This window comes from Salvelinus alpinus, chromosome 1 (genome assembly GCF_045679555.1).
Source record: "Salvelinus alpinus chromosome 1, SLU_Salpinus.1, whole genome shotgun sequence".
In the NCBI taxonomy this organism is placed as follows: domain Eukaryota; kingdom Metazoa; phylum Chordata; class Actinopteri; order Salmoniformes; family Salmonidae; genus Salvelinus; species Salvelinus alpinus.
Window position 1 is genome coordinate 50,212,491 of NC_092086.1, and position 13,046 is coordinate 50,225,536.

At 45.6% G+C, this 13,046-nt stretch overlaps 1 protein-coding gene across 4 annotated transcripts in view; it reads left to right on the forward strand.

Moving 5' to 3' along the window:
* Positions 1–3,514: 3,514 nt before the first annotated feature.
* The window catches only part of LOC139579081 (voltage-dependent L-type calcium channel subunit beta-1-like), a 34,920-nt gene continuing 25,388 nt past the window's right edge, over positions 3,515–13,046 (forward strand). For 2 of the 4 annotated variants that reach the window (XM_071407328.1, XM_071407364.1), the window contains exons 1-2: positions 3,515–3,853; positions 7,270–7,356. In XM_071407328.1, the coding sequence (XP_071263429.1) occupies positions 3,764–3,853; positions 7,270–7,356 (177 nt within the window). In that variant the 5' untranslated portion in view covers positions 3,515–3,763. Of the gene's footprint in view, positions 3,854–7,269; positions 7,357–12,594; positions 12,871–13,046 lie in introns of those variants that run through there. The other 2 variants (XM_071407337.1, XM_071407354.1) reach the window with 2 other exon arrangements.

The window sequence follows — 13,046 nt, forward strand, 5'->3', positions numbered from 1 at the left end:
TGGAGGGTACTATGGTGTTAAATGCTGAGCTGTAATCGATGAACAGCATTCTCACATGGGTATTCCTCTTGTCCAGATGGGTTAGGGCAGTGTGCAGTGTGGTTGCGATTGCGTCGTCTGTGGACCTATTGGGTCGGTAAGCAAATTGGAGTGGGTCTAGGGTGTCCGGTAGGGTGGAGGTGATATGGTCCTTGACTAGTCTCTCAAAGCACTTCATGATGACGGAAGTGAGTGCTACGGGGCGGTAGTCGTTTAGCTCAGTTACCTTAGCTTTCTTGGGAACAGGAACAATGGTGGCCCTCTTGAAGCATGTGGGAACAGCAGACTGGGATAAGGATTGATTGAATATGTCCGTAAACACACCAGCCAGCTGGTCTGCGCATGCTCTGAGGACGCGGCTGGGAATGCCGTCTGGGCCTGCAGCCTTGCGAGGGTTAACACGTTTAAATGTTTTACTCACCTCGGCTGCAGTGAAGGAGAGCCCGCAGGTTTTGGTAGGGGGCCGTGTCAGTGGCACTGTATTGTCCTCAAAGCGGGCAAAAAAGTTGTTTAGCCTGTCTGGGAGCAAGACATCCTGGTCCGCGACGGGGCTGGTTTTCTTTTTGTAATCCGTGATTGACTGTAGACCCTGCCACATACCTCTTGTGTCTGAGCTGTTGAATTGCGACTCGATTTTGTCTCTGTACTGGGACTTAGCCTGTTTGATTGCCTTGCGGAGAGAATAGCTACACTGTTTGTATTCGGTCATGCTTCCGGTCACCTTGCCCTGGTTAAAAGCAGTGGTTCGCGCTTTCAGTTTCACGCGAATGCTGCCGTCAATCCACGGTTTCTGGTTTGGGAATGTTTTAATCGTTGCTGTGGGTACGACATCGTCAATGCACTTCCTAATGAACTCGCTCACCGAATCAGCATATTCGTCAATATTGTTGTTGGACGCAATGCGGAACATATTCCAATCCGCGTGATCGAAGCAGTCTTGAAGCGTGGATTCAGATTGGTCGGACCAGCGTTGAACAGACCTGAGCGCGGGAGCTTGTTGTTTTAGTTTCTGTTTGTAGGCTGGAATCAACAAAATTACCTCCATGCTTCACGGTGGGAACCACACATGCGGAGATCAACCGTTCACCTACTCTGCATCTCACAAAGACATAGCGGTTGAAACCAAACGTCTCAAATTTGGACTCATCAGACCAAAGGACAAATTTCCACCGGTCTAATGTCCATTGCTCGTGTTTCTTGGGACAAGCGAGTCTCTTCTTATAATTGGTGTCCTTTAGTAATGCTTTCTTGCAGCAATTCGAACATGAAGGCCTGATTCACGCAGTCTCCTCTGAACAGTTGATGTTGAGATGTGTCTGTTACTTGAACACTGTGAATCATTTATTTGGGCTGTAATTTCTGAGGCTGGTAACTCTAATGAACTTATCCTCTGCAGCAGAGCTAACTCTGGGTCTTTCTTTCCTGTGGCGGTCCTCATGAGAGCCAGTTTCATCATAGCGCTTGATGGTTTTTGCGACTGCACTTGAAGAAACTTTAAAAGTTCTTGACATTTTTCGGATTGACTGATCTTCATGTCTTAAAGTAATGATGGACTGTCATTTCTCTTTGCTTATTTGAGCTGTTCTTGCCATAATATTGACATGGTCTTTTACCAAATAGGGCTATCTTCTGTATACCACCCCTACCTTGTCACAACACAACTGATTGGTTCAAATGCATTAAGAAGGAAAGAAATTCCACAAATGAACTTTTAAAAAGGCACACCTGTTAATTGAAATACATTCTAGACGGTTGAGAGAATGCCAAGAGTGTGCAAAGCTGTCATCAAGGCAAAGGGTGGCTACTTTGAAGAATCTCAAATATAAAATATATTTTGATTTGTTTAACACTTTTTGGGTTAGTAAACTCAGAAAAAAAAGAAACGTCCTCTCACTGTCAACTGCATTTATTTTCAGCAAACTTTAACATGTGTAAATATTTGTATGAACATAACAAGATTCAACAACTGAGACATAAAATGAACAAGTTCCACAGACATGTGACTAACAGAAATGGAATAATGTGTCCCTGAACAAAGGGGGGGTCAAAATCAAAGTAACAGTCAGTATCTGGTGTGGCCACCAGCTGCATTAAGTACTGCAGTGCATCTCCTCCTCATGGACTGCACCAGATTTGCCAGTTATTGCTGTTAGATGTTACCCCACTCTTCCACCAAGGCACCTGCAAGTTCCCAGACATTTCTGGGTGGAATGGACCTAGCCCTCACCCTCTGATCCAACAGGTTCCAGATGTGCTCAATGGGATTGAGATCCGGGCTCTTCACTGGCCATGGAGGAACACTGAAATTCCTGTCTTGCAGGAAATCATGCACAGAACGAGCAGTATGGCTGGTGGCATTGTCATGCTGGAGGGTCATGTCAGGATGAGCCTGCAGGAAGGGTACCACATGAGGGAGGAGGATGTCTTCCCTGTAACGCACAGCGTTGAGATTGCCTGCAATGACAACAAGCTCAGTCCGATGATGCTGTGACACACCGCCGCAGACCATGACGGACCCTCCACCTCCAAGTTGATCCCGCTCCAGAGTACAGGGCTCAGTGTAACGCTCATTCCATCGACGATAAACACGAATTCGACCATCACCCCTCATGAGACAAAACTGCAACTCGTCAGTGAAGAGCACTTTTTGCCAGTCCTGTCTGGTCCAGCGACGGTTGGTTTGTGCCCATAGACAACGTTGTTGCCGGTGATGTCTGGTGAGGACCTGCCTTACAATCTCAGCCTATTGCGGACAGTTTGAGCACTGATGGAGAGATTGTGCGTTCCTGGTATAACTCGGGCAGTTGTTGTTGCCATCCTGTACCTGTCCCGCAGGTGTGATGTTCGGATGTACCGATCCTGTGCAGGTGTTGATACATGTGGTCTGCCATTGCGAGGGCGATCAGCTTTCCGTCCTGTCTCCCTGTAGTTTTGATGTCTTCACTATTATTCTACAATGTGGAAAAAAGTACAAATAAAGAAAAACCCTGGAATGAGTAGGTGTGTCCAAAGTTTGACTGGTACTGTATTTATGACCATTATAACAATGTAGTGCTCATATGGGGAAAATAAAATGCAATGTACCTTTGATTATCGTGTCTCATGATTTTAATGTAATGAATATTGACTTATCTGTATAACATTGGAATCAATGTACCGTGTAATTATCATCGTCAGGACTATATTGATGCTTTTCATGTTTTTCTGATTTCATTGAGATGAAGTGAGCGATGTGACAGATAAAATGTATATAAGAAAAACAGTAAGCCAACAGGCTACATATCCTCGCTGATGTACCACTGCCGACAACTGCCTACAGTGCCACTTGAAAAGAGGTGAGCATCTAAAAATGTGGATATCATCTGTGCAACCAGGTGGCAACCTAGTCTAATTGCTTTACCCATTACCCAATCACAAGACATCCCTTCCGTGTTGGTCTCTCGTTGATTAATCAGTGATGAGGGTGGGGCCTTGTCAATGGGGCGTGGACCTATTCCGTTCGCAGCTGGAATCTCGAGTGGAGCGCCCCGTCCGTATTGTCTGAGTGAGGAAACGGAGGGTGGTGGGCTAGGATAGACTGTAGACGACGCAGCTGTTGCTATTGTACTACGCTTGGGAAGCACCCTCCGGGAAACAACGGCAAGTAATTATCTTCGTTGACAATGACTATAGCGACATCATCATAAACATAGGAATTAGAAAATAGAATTGAAAAAGTAAATCAATGGTACAGAAAAGTAGTATGTCCAGGACGCCTTCGACCTCAACCCAGGAGATCCAAATGGACATGTTTGATCAACATCCACACGGACAGGTAAGCAGTAAAGGCTACAACTCAAGCCTACCCGGGAAATCTCACCTTAGGTTTGATGGAGCCAGTCCGCCTGTTGCTGAAGCTTTTTGTTGAGACATTTTGACAGTCCACAGTTTGACTTGTCATAACAGGGACTATACAAGCAGAAAAGCAGGTGAACGAACCAGCTGCGAATAAGATTTAATGGAGTAGGTTATAATTCCCTGAGCAAAAAAAAAGTATGGGAATTGTATCAGTAGGACTAATAACTAGGGTAATAACAAAGTAATGCATGTATTCTTCATCTATAGTAAAAGCATTGGTTTGGTCACAGTGGGCCATTAATATGGTAATTAACTGTGGCTGCTGTGTGTCGCTTCTTCCGTTTCTCGTTACCATCTGAAGCTGTTCCACTTTCAAATAGAACCACAGGAATTATAGGCTATGACATTTTTTTAATATATATTTTTTTACAATTTATGTGTTGGAAAAGTGTGTGTTATTTATGACATGACAATGACTATTTTTGGTTTGACCATTTGATGGTCAATAATTACACAAAGCTGCCTATTATTGTAGGCTAATGCTAAATGATGATTGATGAACGAACTCTGATGTCTTTTACGCAATTAGCGCTATGTGCTACACGTTACTAGTTGGATAAAGTCCACAAGTGATGCAAGCCACGCCCACGTATTAATGGACCGTGTGAACAGTGGGCACGATTTTCTCTCATCCGTTTTGCCTTCATGCAGGAGTAAGGACACCGAACTCTGTTTAGATGGCTTTACAGCCTACTCATAGCTAATGCATTGTTGTTTCTTTGCTGCCAGGAACTGTCATGGAATCAAGGTGTTGCTGATTAATGATGAAACTTTTTCCCGAAATGAGAGGGGATGAATGCCGTACACACTGGCAGACACATTTAATGGAATAAGATCGCACATAATTATCATATCATGTGTTATAATGCTCTCCCTTAGGCCATGCCTTTTCTGCCCTCCAAAAAACAGCATATTGGCTTTTGATTATTGCTATATCTGTGCTCATGCAATGTTTTCTTACACAACACTTGTTCTTTTAGAACTCTAAATGTTCAGAATGTAACTTTTTCTGTAGCTATAAATGGCATTCGGGAAGTTACAGTATATGGTAAAACTGGTCGTAAAATCGAATGGGAGGGGGGGGGAAAGAAAAATGACCAGAACAAACCCGCCCACGCTAAGCTCCATCATTGTCTCTCCACGGAAACCGCGACATCACAGAAAAACAACACATACTCTATACAACCCAACACCTCAAGCCATGCCAAGTATGCTTCCTGCACGCCTCACTCTCCCACTCTTTCTCTCTCCATCTCTCTCTCCCTTCCCCATCCTTATTTCTCTCTCTCTGACTGTTTTTAGCTGTCAGATTTCTATCCCTTGCGTGTTAGTGCTGTGCTGAGAGACAGATGGACCCCCCCCCTTGTGTAATGTGGTGGGGAAGGGTTTGTGTGTGGCACTCGGATCAATTAGATATAAAGTTCACGCAGACCTGCGGCGGGTCACGCTGGCATATTTATAACTCAGCTGTGGAGAGACGACCGGGGGACCACACTTGTAGACTACGTCCCAAATGGCACCACATTCCCTACGTAGCGTACTTATTTTGACTGAAGCCCTGTGGGTCCTGGTCAAAAGCAGTGCACTATATAGGAAAAAAATGTTCCATTTGTGACCGTACTAGTAAGATCCTGGAGGAAAGGCCCCCCGGCCCCCCAGCAACACTGAATGGCAACAACCAACCCCAACAGAGATGAAAACATATGAGCAGGCGCAGGGGAATGCTGAACTGATCTAAATCAAGCCTGGATACAATAGCTCAGATTATAGATTGTGTTTGTTCTTCTGCCTGCAGCACCAGCGGAGGAGTGCTGTTACTGTATGTTTGCCTAGAGAATGTTCGACTGTGCTCTGTTAATGCTGGAAGACAGAGACACACCACAGGCTTGTCCTCCCATCCCTCCCCAGTTTACAGTTCCTGTCTAACAGAGCAGCGCTCGCGTCACACCCCCCTCTAATTAGTCACTTAGCCCTGGAGGTTGGTTACCGACAGGAAACCTCCCCTCCCTACTTCCCCTCTATGGCATTTCCCTGCCCTTTACTGTAGCCAGCCTCTCCCCATGGCCAGCTCAATACAACCCACCCCACGCCCCCTTAATTTCCCACAACTCACCTGTCAAGGATGCAGAGATCGTGTTGCGCTTTCTCTTTTCGTCATCCTCTGAATATGATCTATAGTGTGTAGACCACAGAGGATGATGCCCATGTCCGGGCCAGCATTGTTGCGGCTGTTGAGGGCACATTTGTTTAAAAGTTGTCAGCACAGGCAGAGACATACCTCTGGGGACTATGTTGCCCCGGCTCAGTGATGATGAGAGACGGGTAGGGGAGCTGGACTACAGCTGGACCTACAGCTGGACTCAGACTCTAACAGCGGGTCCATACCTCACACTGAGGAGTATTCTGATTAGACCTGTAGTAAAGTGTACTGGTCTGATCGATGTGGTCATAGCTGTGGGAGCAGGTGTGTGCGTGCGTGTATGAAGGTGGGGTTGGTTGGGTTGCTGGGAGCAGGTGTGTGGCGACAAACTGTACAGTTTGTGCTCACAATGTGAGCATGATTTTGTACATGAAAGAGAACATGGCTCTGAGAAGTTGATCAGGCTTTTGATTGCAGGAATATGTCCCATGTGGGTGTCTACCATTTGAACGCTGCACATATTCATGCATACAGTACATGTGTGAGTGTATTGTATGTTCCTGTGTACTATTCTTGTGGCCTCCGCTCAGGCAGCGGTCCCTGTCCATCTGTGCACACAGGAGCGGCACAACCCACTAGTCTGATCCATCAGGCTTCCTGATTGCCAACAAATGCAATTATCCGGCACTGCGTATCCATGGTGACGTGGCCAGGGTGGGCTCTAATGCAGTGGAGGGCCCTGCCCAAGCCAGGCTGATCCCTGGCAAATGGCCTATCACATTACAGGGTCCCGACCCACATGAATAATGACAAGTAATGGAGGTTGAACATGAAGCTGAGCTAAGATGGTGGAGTACACTGGTGCTGGGAGAGGATCAGGACACATTGTCTCCTTTTAACTCCCATCTCTGGCAGCGCTCCATCTGTTCTGGTCATTGTCTTCTATGTCCCTGAAGCTCTCCTGATCATAGAGTTCCAGTATCATAAACAATTGAATTTTGTGGACTTAAAAGTCTTGAGATGAATTTACCGCTAGAACAAAGCTGGGAGGTTTCGTAATGTTTTCTCAACAGAAAATATGTTTGTGAACAAAACTTTGTTCAAGTGTACTTTTTTTTATTAAGACTTGCTTTGTGATGCTTCGTCTAATGTCTCTTTTGGGTTTCTTGTCTCCTTATCTTCCTTCCTTCTAGGGAAAGTATTCCAAACGGAAGAGCCGCTTCAAGCGCTCGGATGGAAGCACCTCCTCTGACACCACCTCCAACAGCTTTGTCCGGCAGGTAAGACCCCCTATTCGCCTTATGCTGTACCTATACTGTACCTTATACGAGACCGCCTGATTCTTCTGGTGATAAATTCAAGAGATTCATAGGTGCGAATAGCCCGATGGATCAGTATGGATATTGCTGCAGCACTGTTAGCGCCTTCTCATATAAGTAACCCAAACACATTCACATGGTCACTAGCACACAGCCGTCCAAGCTCTCTGCAGTTTTACTTACATTGCACTTTGTTAACCTCTTACTCCTCCCCCTTTCCTTTCCTTCTTTCTCATCTGTGCAATCGCTGTCTTATTTCATTTTTTCCTTGACCTTTCTCTGTCACCCCTCATTTATGTTGCTCTCATAAACACAATTGATGCCTCTGCTGTCCTCCCCGGTGGATGCCCCCACCTACTCAGGACTCAATGTTTTTCACTATGAATCAACAATAAACTGGTCAGATTGATGCACCTTGGATAAGAACAAGACAGAGAGTGAGAGAGTGTATCGTAGGGACTCCAGGAGGTAGATCTCCACAATCCTGATTGTCATGTCTTGGTTCCGGGTCCTCGTGTAGGGCTCAGACCCTCCCCAGCACGCCCTCCCCAGGTTCCCCGTGGTTCATTGATCAACACTGTCAGGGTGAGCCCATGGGAGCCTGCTATTCTCCAGCAGGAGAGACAGGCTTTAGAAAATATGTTTCCATGGGGGAAACGTACCACACAGAGACACTTCCTTTCCGGGGGGTCTGGAGAGAGGGGAAGGGGTTTAAGGTGACACGCGTGTCATCTCCATCGCAGCTCATCATGCGGACATGACATTTTATTAAAGCGGCCCCGTGTCATGCCACCATGTGTCCCCTTTTCCTCCCCGACCTCTTCAGATGAGGGAGGAAACGTTTTGCCCCTGCCTGACGACATTAACCTGCTCGCTATGGGTGTCACACACACAAAAACTCCCCTCTCTTGGCAGTGAACACAGGGAGTGTAGCCTTCCTGTGGATTCTAAAGGTTAGCTAACTTCAGCCTCTGTTGCACCCCTCCCCCTCCCTCCCCTACTCACTGGCACATCTCCTCATTAACTCTGTAAGTCTGCTCTGAGCCGGACATGTACGGTAGCAGGAGCCATTAGAGTGGGTGTGTCCCAAATGGATACCAACCTGTATACAACCTGAATTTGCAGTGAATCCTTCATTTAGATGTCCTAATGCACTATGTAGGCAGGCTGTGTTATGTCTATGTATGCAGCTAGCTGCACTGTATATGTTTGCACCCTCTTGCGCAACTGCGAGCCGAACACTCCTTCCAAGCTTTAAGTCTCACAAACACACACACTGTCACACAATCAGCCAGCAGTGGAGCCGGTACACTGGTCTGGTTTCCATGGCAACCGGCACACTGAATCTCCCCTCTGTGTGCAGGCGCAGTGGGATGGAGAGGAGGAAAGAATGTTTAGATGGATTAGTGTGTGTGTGTGTGTACAAGAATAGAGTACTTTAGATACACAGGGAGTGGCAGGCATGTAGTAATGAGCACCATTACTAGCTGTGATTGTAACCTGAGAAAGAAGAGGCAATATGGATGTGAAAGACACAAGATGTAGATCAGATGCACCTCTTGTGACCTCCTTGACTCTTTGGAAATGTTCATTGCTGTTTCAATGTCTGGGCTGATTGAATATGATTTGAGGATTCAATTCTACATATCGCTCTCTTTATCTATCAATCTCTTTCTCTATTTCTCTTCTCTTTCTCTCTCTCACAAGCGTGCACACACACACACATTCAGATGGGTTTTTGTGATCAATACAGTTGACTGTCGGGCTGTCCGGCAATGCCCTCCAGCTATTCTACCATAGAGACATGAGATGAGCTGACCCCTACACAACACAGTCAGTGAAGGACCATAATCACTCTGGCATCCCTGGGGGCTCATTTGCCGGGGTTCAGTTTCCTTCTTTTGCCATTCCATTTAGAGCAACTGTGTCAGTCCAACGCTATTAGGTCATGATTAATCATTATTTTTGATGGCACCAGGGTCAGGTCAATTGGCTGTTTCACAATAGAGGGGGCGACTTGTGTTACGTAAAAGAAAGCTGCTCCAAGCTCAGGACAAATAAATTACATTCTACGACCGCAATGTTCACAGGATGAAGCTTATCTTAATAATTCACCCTGAAATCACCTCTTCTCATTTGAGTGAGGAGAATTTGATAAACCGATAGTTACAATTTCCTCCATCTGTGGCAGTTAGTCATTTTTCCTCGTTATTTTTCGCCCTCATATTTTCTCAGCTGTGTGTGAGAAATCCTGCTATGGTGTATGTTCCCTTTCCATTGGAAGGGAAAATGTAATCAGTCCTTCTGTCAGTGCAGCCTGGCAGTAGGCTGCTTCTCTTTGAGGAGAGGGAACCAAACAATAGTCTGAGTGGCTGACACTTGGGAGTGGCTCTGAGAATACTAGCCTGCCTGCCTCTCTCTGGCAATCTGTTCCTCATGCTGTGGACCTGGCTGGCTGGCTGCCCGTTCATCACCAGTCAGTCAACCACTCCTGCGTCGCTATGGTGAGGCACCTGTCACAGTGTCAGAGGTTGCCCCCTGCTGGTGGAATAGAGACACCAGAGCTGTATGTTCCCCTCCTCCACCCGGCCTCTCCAACCCCCTGCTCTCCTAGCTTAGGCCTAGATTCAATCAGATCAAGCGTTAACCGGCGACAGCCCACACCCACATAGCTGATGTACACTGGCGTAGCACTCCCCCCCCCCCCCCCCCACAATAAAACCCCATAGATCATCACTTTTTTTAAGGAATAATAAAACAACATTTTCTCAGTCTCATGCCAAAATGTATAGAATAGCAGGACATTTTCTCAGGGATACTTGAAGGTTGGGACTATCCTTGTCTGGCAGGGAAACTTTTTATTTTATAGTTTAAAACAATTATTTTGTTGCATTATTTGAGCTTAAAATGTACATTTAAATTTTTTAATTTTCAAACTACTTTCAATATGATTCATTTCCATGTCTGCTCTGTGCCTGGAAATGCAAAGGATCCCAATTTCATAATAAAAATGTCAATAATTGATATTAAAAAGTATCTTTCTTGTGACTATAAAGAATATATATTTTTTAATTGTTATTCCTAAAAGATGTGTTTGGAGATTTGGCCAACACCGTCAGATTTGTCTAAAATCCTTATTCATGTCCTCATTACATATAGGGCAATGCATGTTCTGGAAAGTTCTCTACTTTTGATAGATTTAAACAGACGATATGGGAATCACCATGGTCACAACCATAAACTGTCAACGCCATCTGGAATATGAACGTTGGTTCAAATATGTTACATTTAATTCGCTTTTAGTCATGACGCAACTGAGGAAAAAACAAATTGCTACTGTGTAAACCACAGAAGAAGAAAACTGCCATTTTTTGTTAACTCCGTGAAACATCAACTCCATCAGAGTGCTGAAAGATCTGATGGAGTGGTTGTTTTTTAATGGGGATTTTCAAATGAATCATTTCCCATATTTTACAGATGTTTCTGTTGCACTTTTCTTTTTAGAGGCAAAAATATGTCTGTCTTGAGTAGTTGTCAACTCCGTCAGTGGCTTGTCAACTATGTCTCTGATGGCTTAAGATAAAAAAAGAAAATGTCATCACCGTTCTGCATCATATGCTTAAACAGTCAAAGTATAGGCCAAAGGGTTTGCTTTTATAAATGTTGTTTTATGTTCTACATCTATAGAAAAACGTGCCAAAATGCTCAAGAAATTAGCCCTGCAGCATTTAATAGTGCTATGAAACTTAAAACTTGGATTACATGTTTGAATAATTTAACATGAATATTTGAATGATCTATTGTTAGCTTTAGAATTGCTTGGACCTTGCGGGGGGACCCGCTAAACTGTTACGCCACTGCTGATGTTTTTGGTGGTGTCATAGGTAGAACCGCGTTGGAGCTGTCACATCGATGAGCAGCCGCTCTTGTGATCATTGTTACGAAGCCACATCCGTTCAACTCGCGTTAGAAATTTAAAAACAAGAACGTGTAGGATATATAGAAATAATTACGCTCAAATTGAACATCATTAAACAAAAATAATGAGGATTTCTATCAGCCTAATCGAGGTGTAGATTACGTCTCACATTCCAGTGTTCGAACTTGTAAACAAGCTTCATGGGATTTCGCTTAGTGCGACTCCGTGCAGCCAATGGCAATGCCCGCTTTAGGTACAGTATAATGCGAGGAGCATCTTGTGGGCTGGACAGCTCTAACGCAGTTCCACCTCCTACACGTCAAAACATCAGCTATGCGGATGTCGACTGAAGCAGACATGATTGAATTGGGCCCTTAGTTTAGCAGGCTGGAGCCATTTTAACACTGACTGACTGCTGCCTGGCTGGCTGGCTGGCTCGCTGGGCCAAAGAGTTCAAGTTCAGTTCATCTCCTTCACTAATCTGCCGACTCGTCTTCACTTATTTGCCGACTACTTGAAATGATCTACGTTTGCGTATCTGCTTTCAGGTTGATGAAGTATGATCATTACATAAGGAAGTACGATCTGAAGAAGAAGGGACATGTTCATAGTAGAAGCTGAAATAATCAATTGAAGTGCAACACTTTAGAACTGAAAGCCAGTAGGTATTGTATCTAGTTTGTGTAGCTGGAACAGGTATGCCAACTGTTGCCTGAACTTAATCAAAGAGATTTTAGAATAAACCTGTGTGGCCTTGAAATGTGTCCGTTTTATTTCCCTAGTCTTTAGGGGATACTCACCTCCTGTGTGCTGACTGGTTCCAAGTGTGCTGTCATTATTGCGCACTGGATGTCCTTGTTGCTGCCACTGATACACTGTTCACCCCCCACCCCCCAATCTAGTCACTTCCTCCCCTCTAACCATATCATCCCCTTGTTTGATGTCCTGTTCTGGGTATAGAAAGAGAGGGAGAGGGCAGGATAGAGGAACGTTTTTTTTTTTTTTTTCCTGCCCCAGCCTCTCTCCCACGTCAGTGGGGGCATTGAATGACTGACGGCTGCATACCAAGCCTCCTTCTGGGGCTCGCTGCGTTGCGTTCACGGTCCTGTTTCTGTCCTGCCAGGGCTAAATATAATTCCCCAGTTTGCAAATGTAGCACAAGTCCTGCAACCTGACCCCCCCCCCCCCCAGTCCCAGCTCCCTCACTCCCCTCTCCTTTCCTCATACACAAGGTTCAGGTTCTTGGAGGTGTGTGTGTTAGGAGGGTTAGGACAGCACACTCCTACACATACATTACTCTCTCTCTGGCGCTCTCTCTTTCAGACACACACACACACACACACACACACACACACACACACACACACACACACACATACTTTTGGACTTACACACTTGCCGGCACGGTCTCTCTCTCTCTCTCACACACACACGTACACACACACACTGCTGGTCGTTGGTGTGGACTGTGGCTTTGCCCCTCTGATTTGCCGTGGTGTGGCGAACGTGGCGAGCGCGGTATGGAGCAGACCGACAGGTATCGCAGGCCCGGCATGGTAAGACAGACCTGGCTAAACCTAAACGCTTTACACTTTTGGTGAGTCTGTTTTGGCACCTGGTCCGGGAAGGGCGCCTTGCCGTACTGTAGGAGTGTGTGTGTGTTGGAGTATGTCTGTGAGACTATGTGGGCGTGTGTGTCAGAGAGGGTTGAAATTTAGGGTTGGTGGACAGG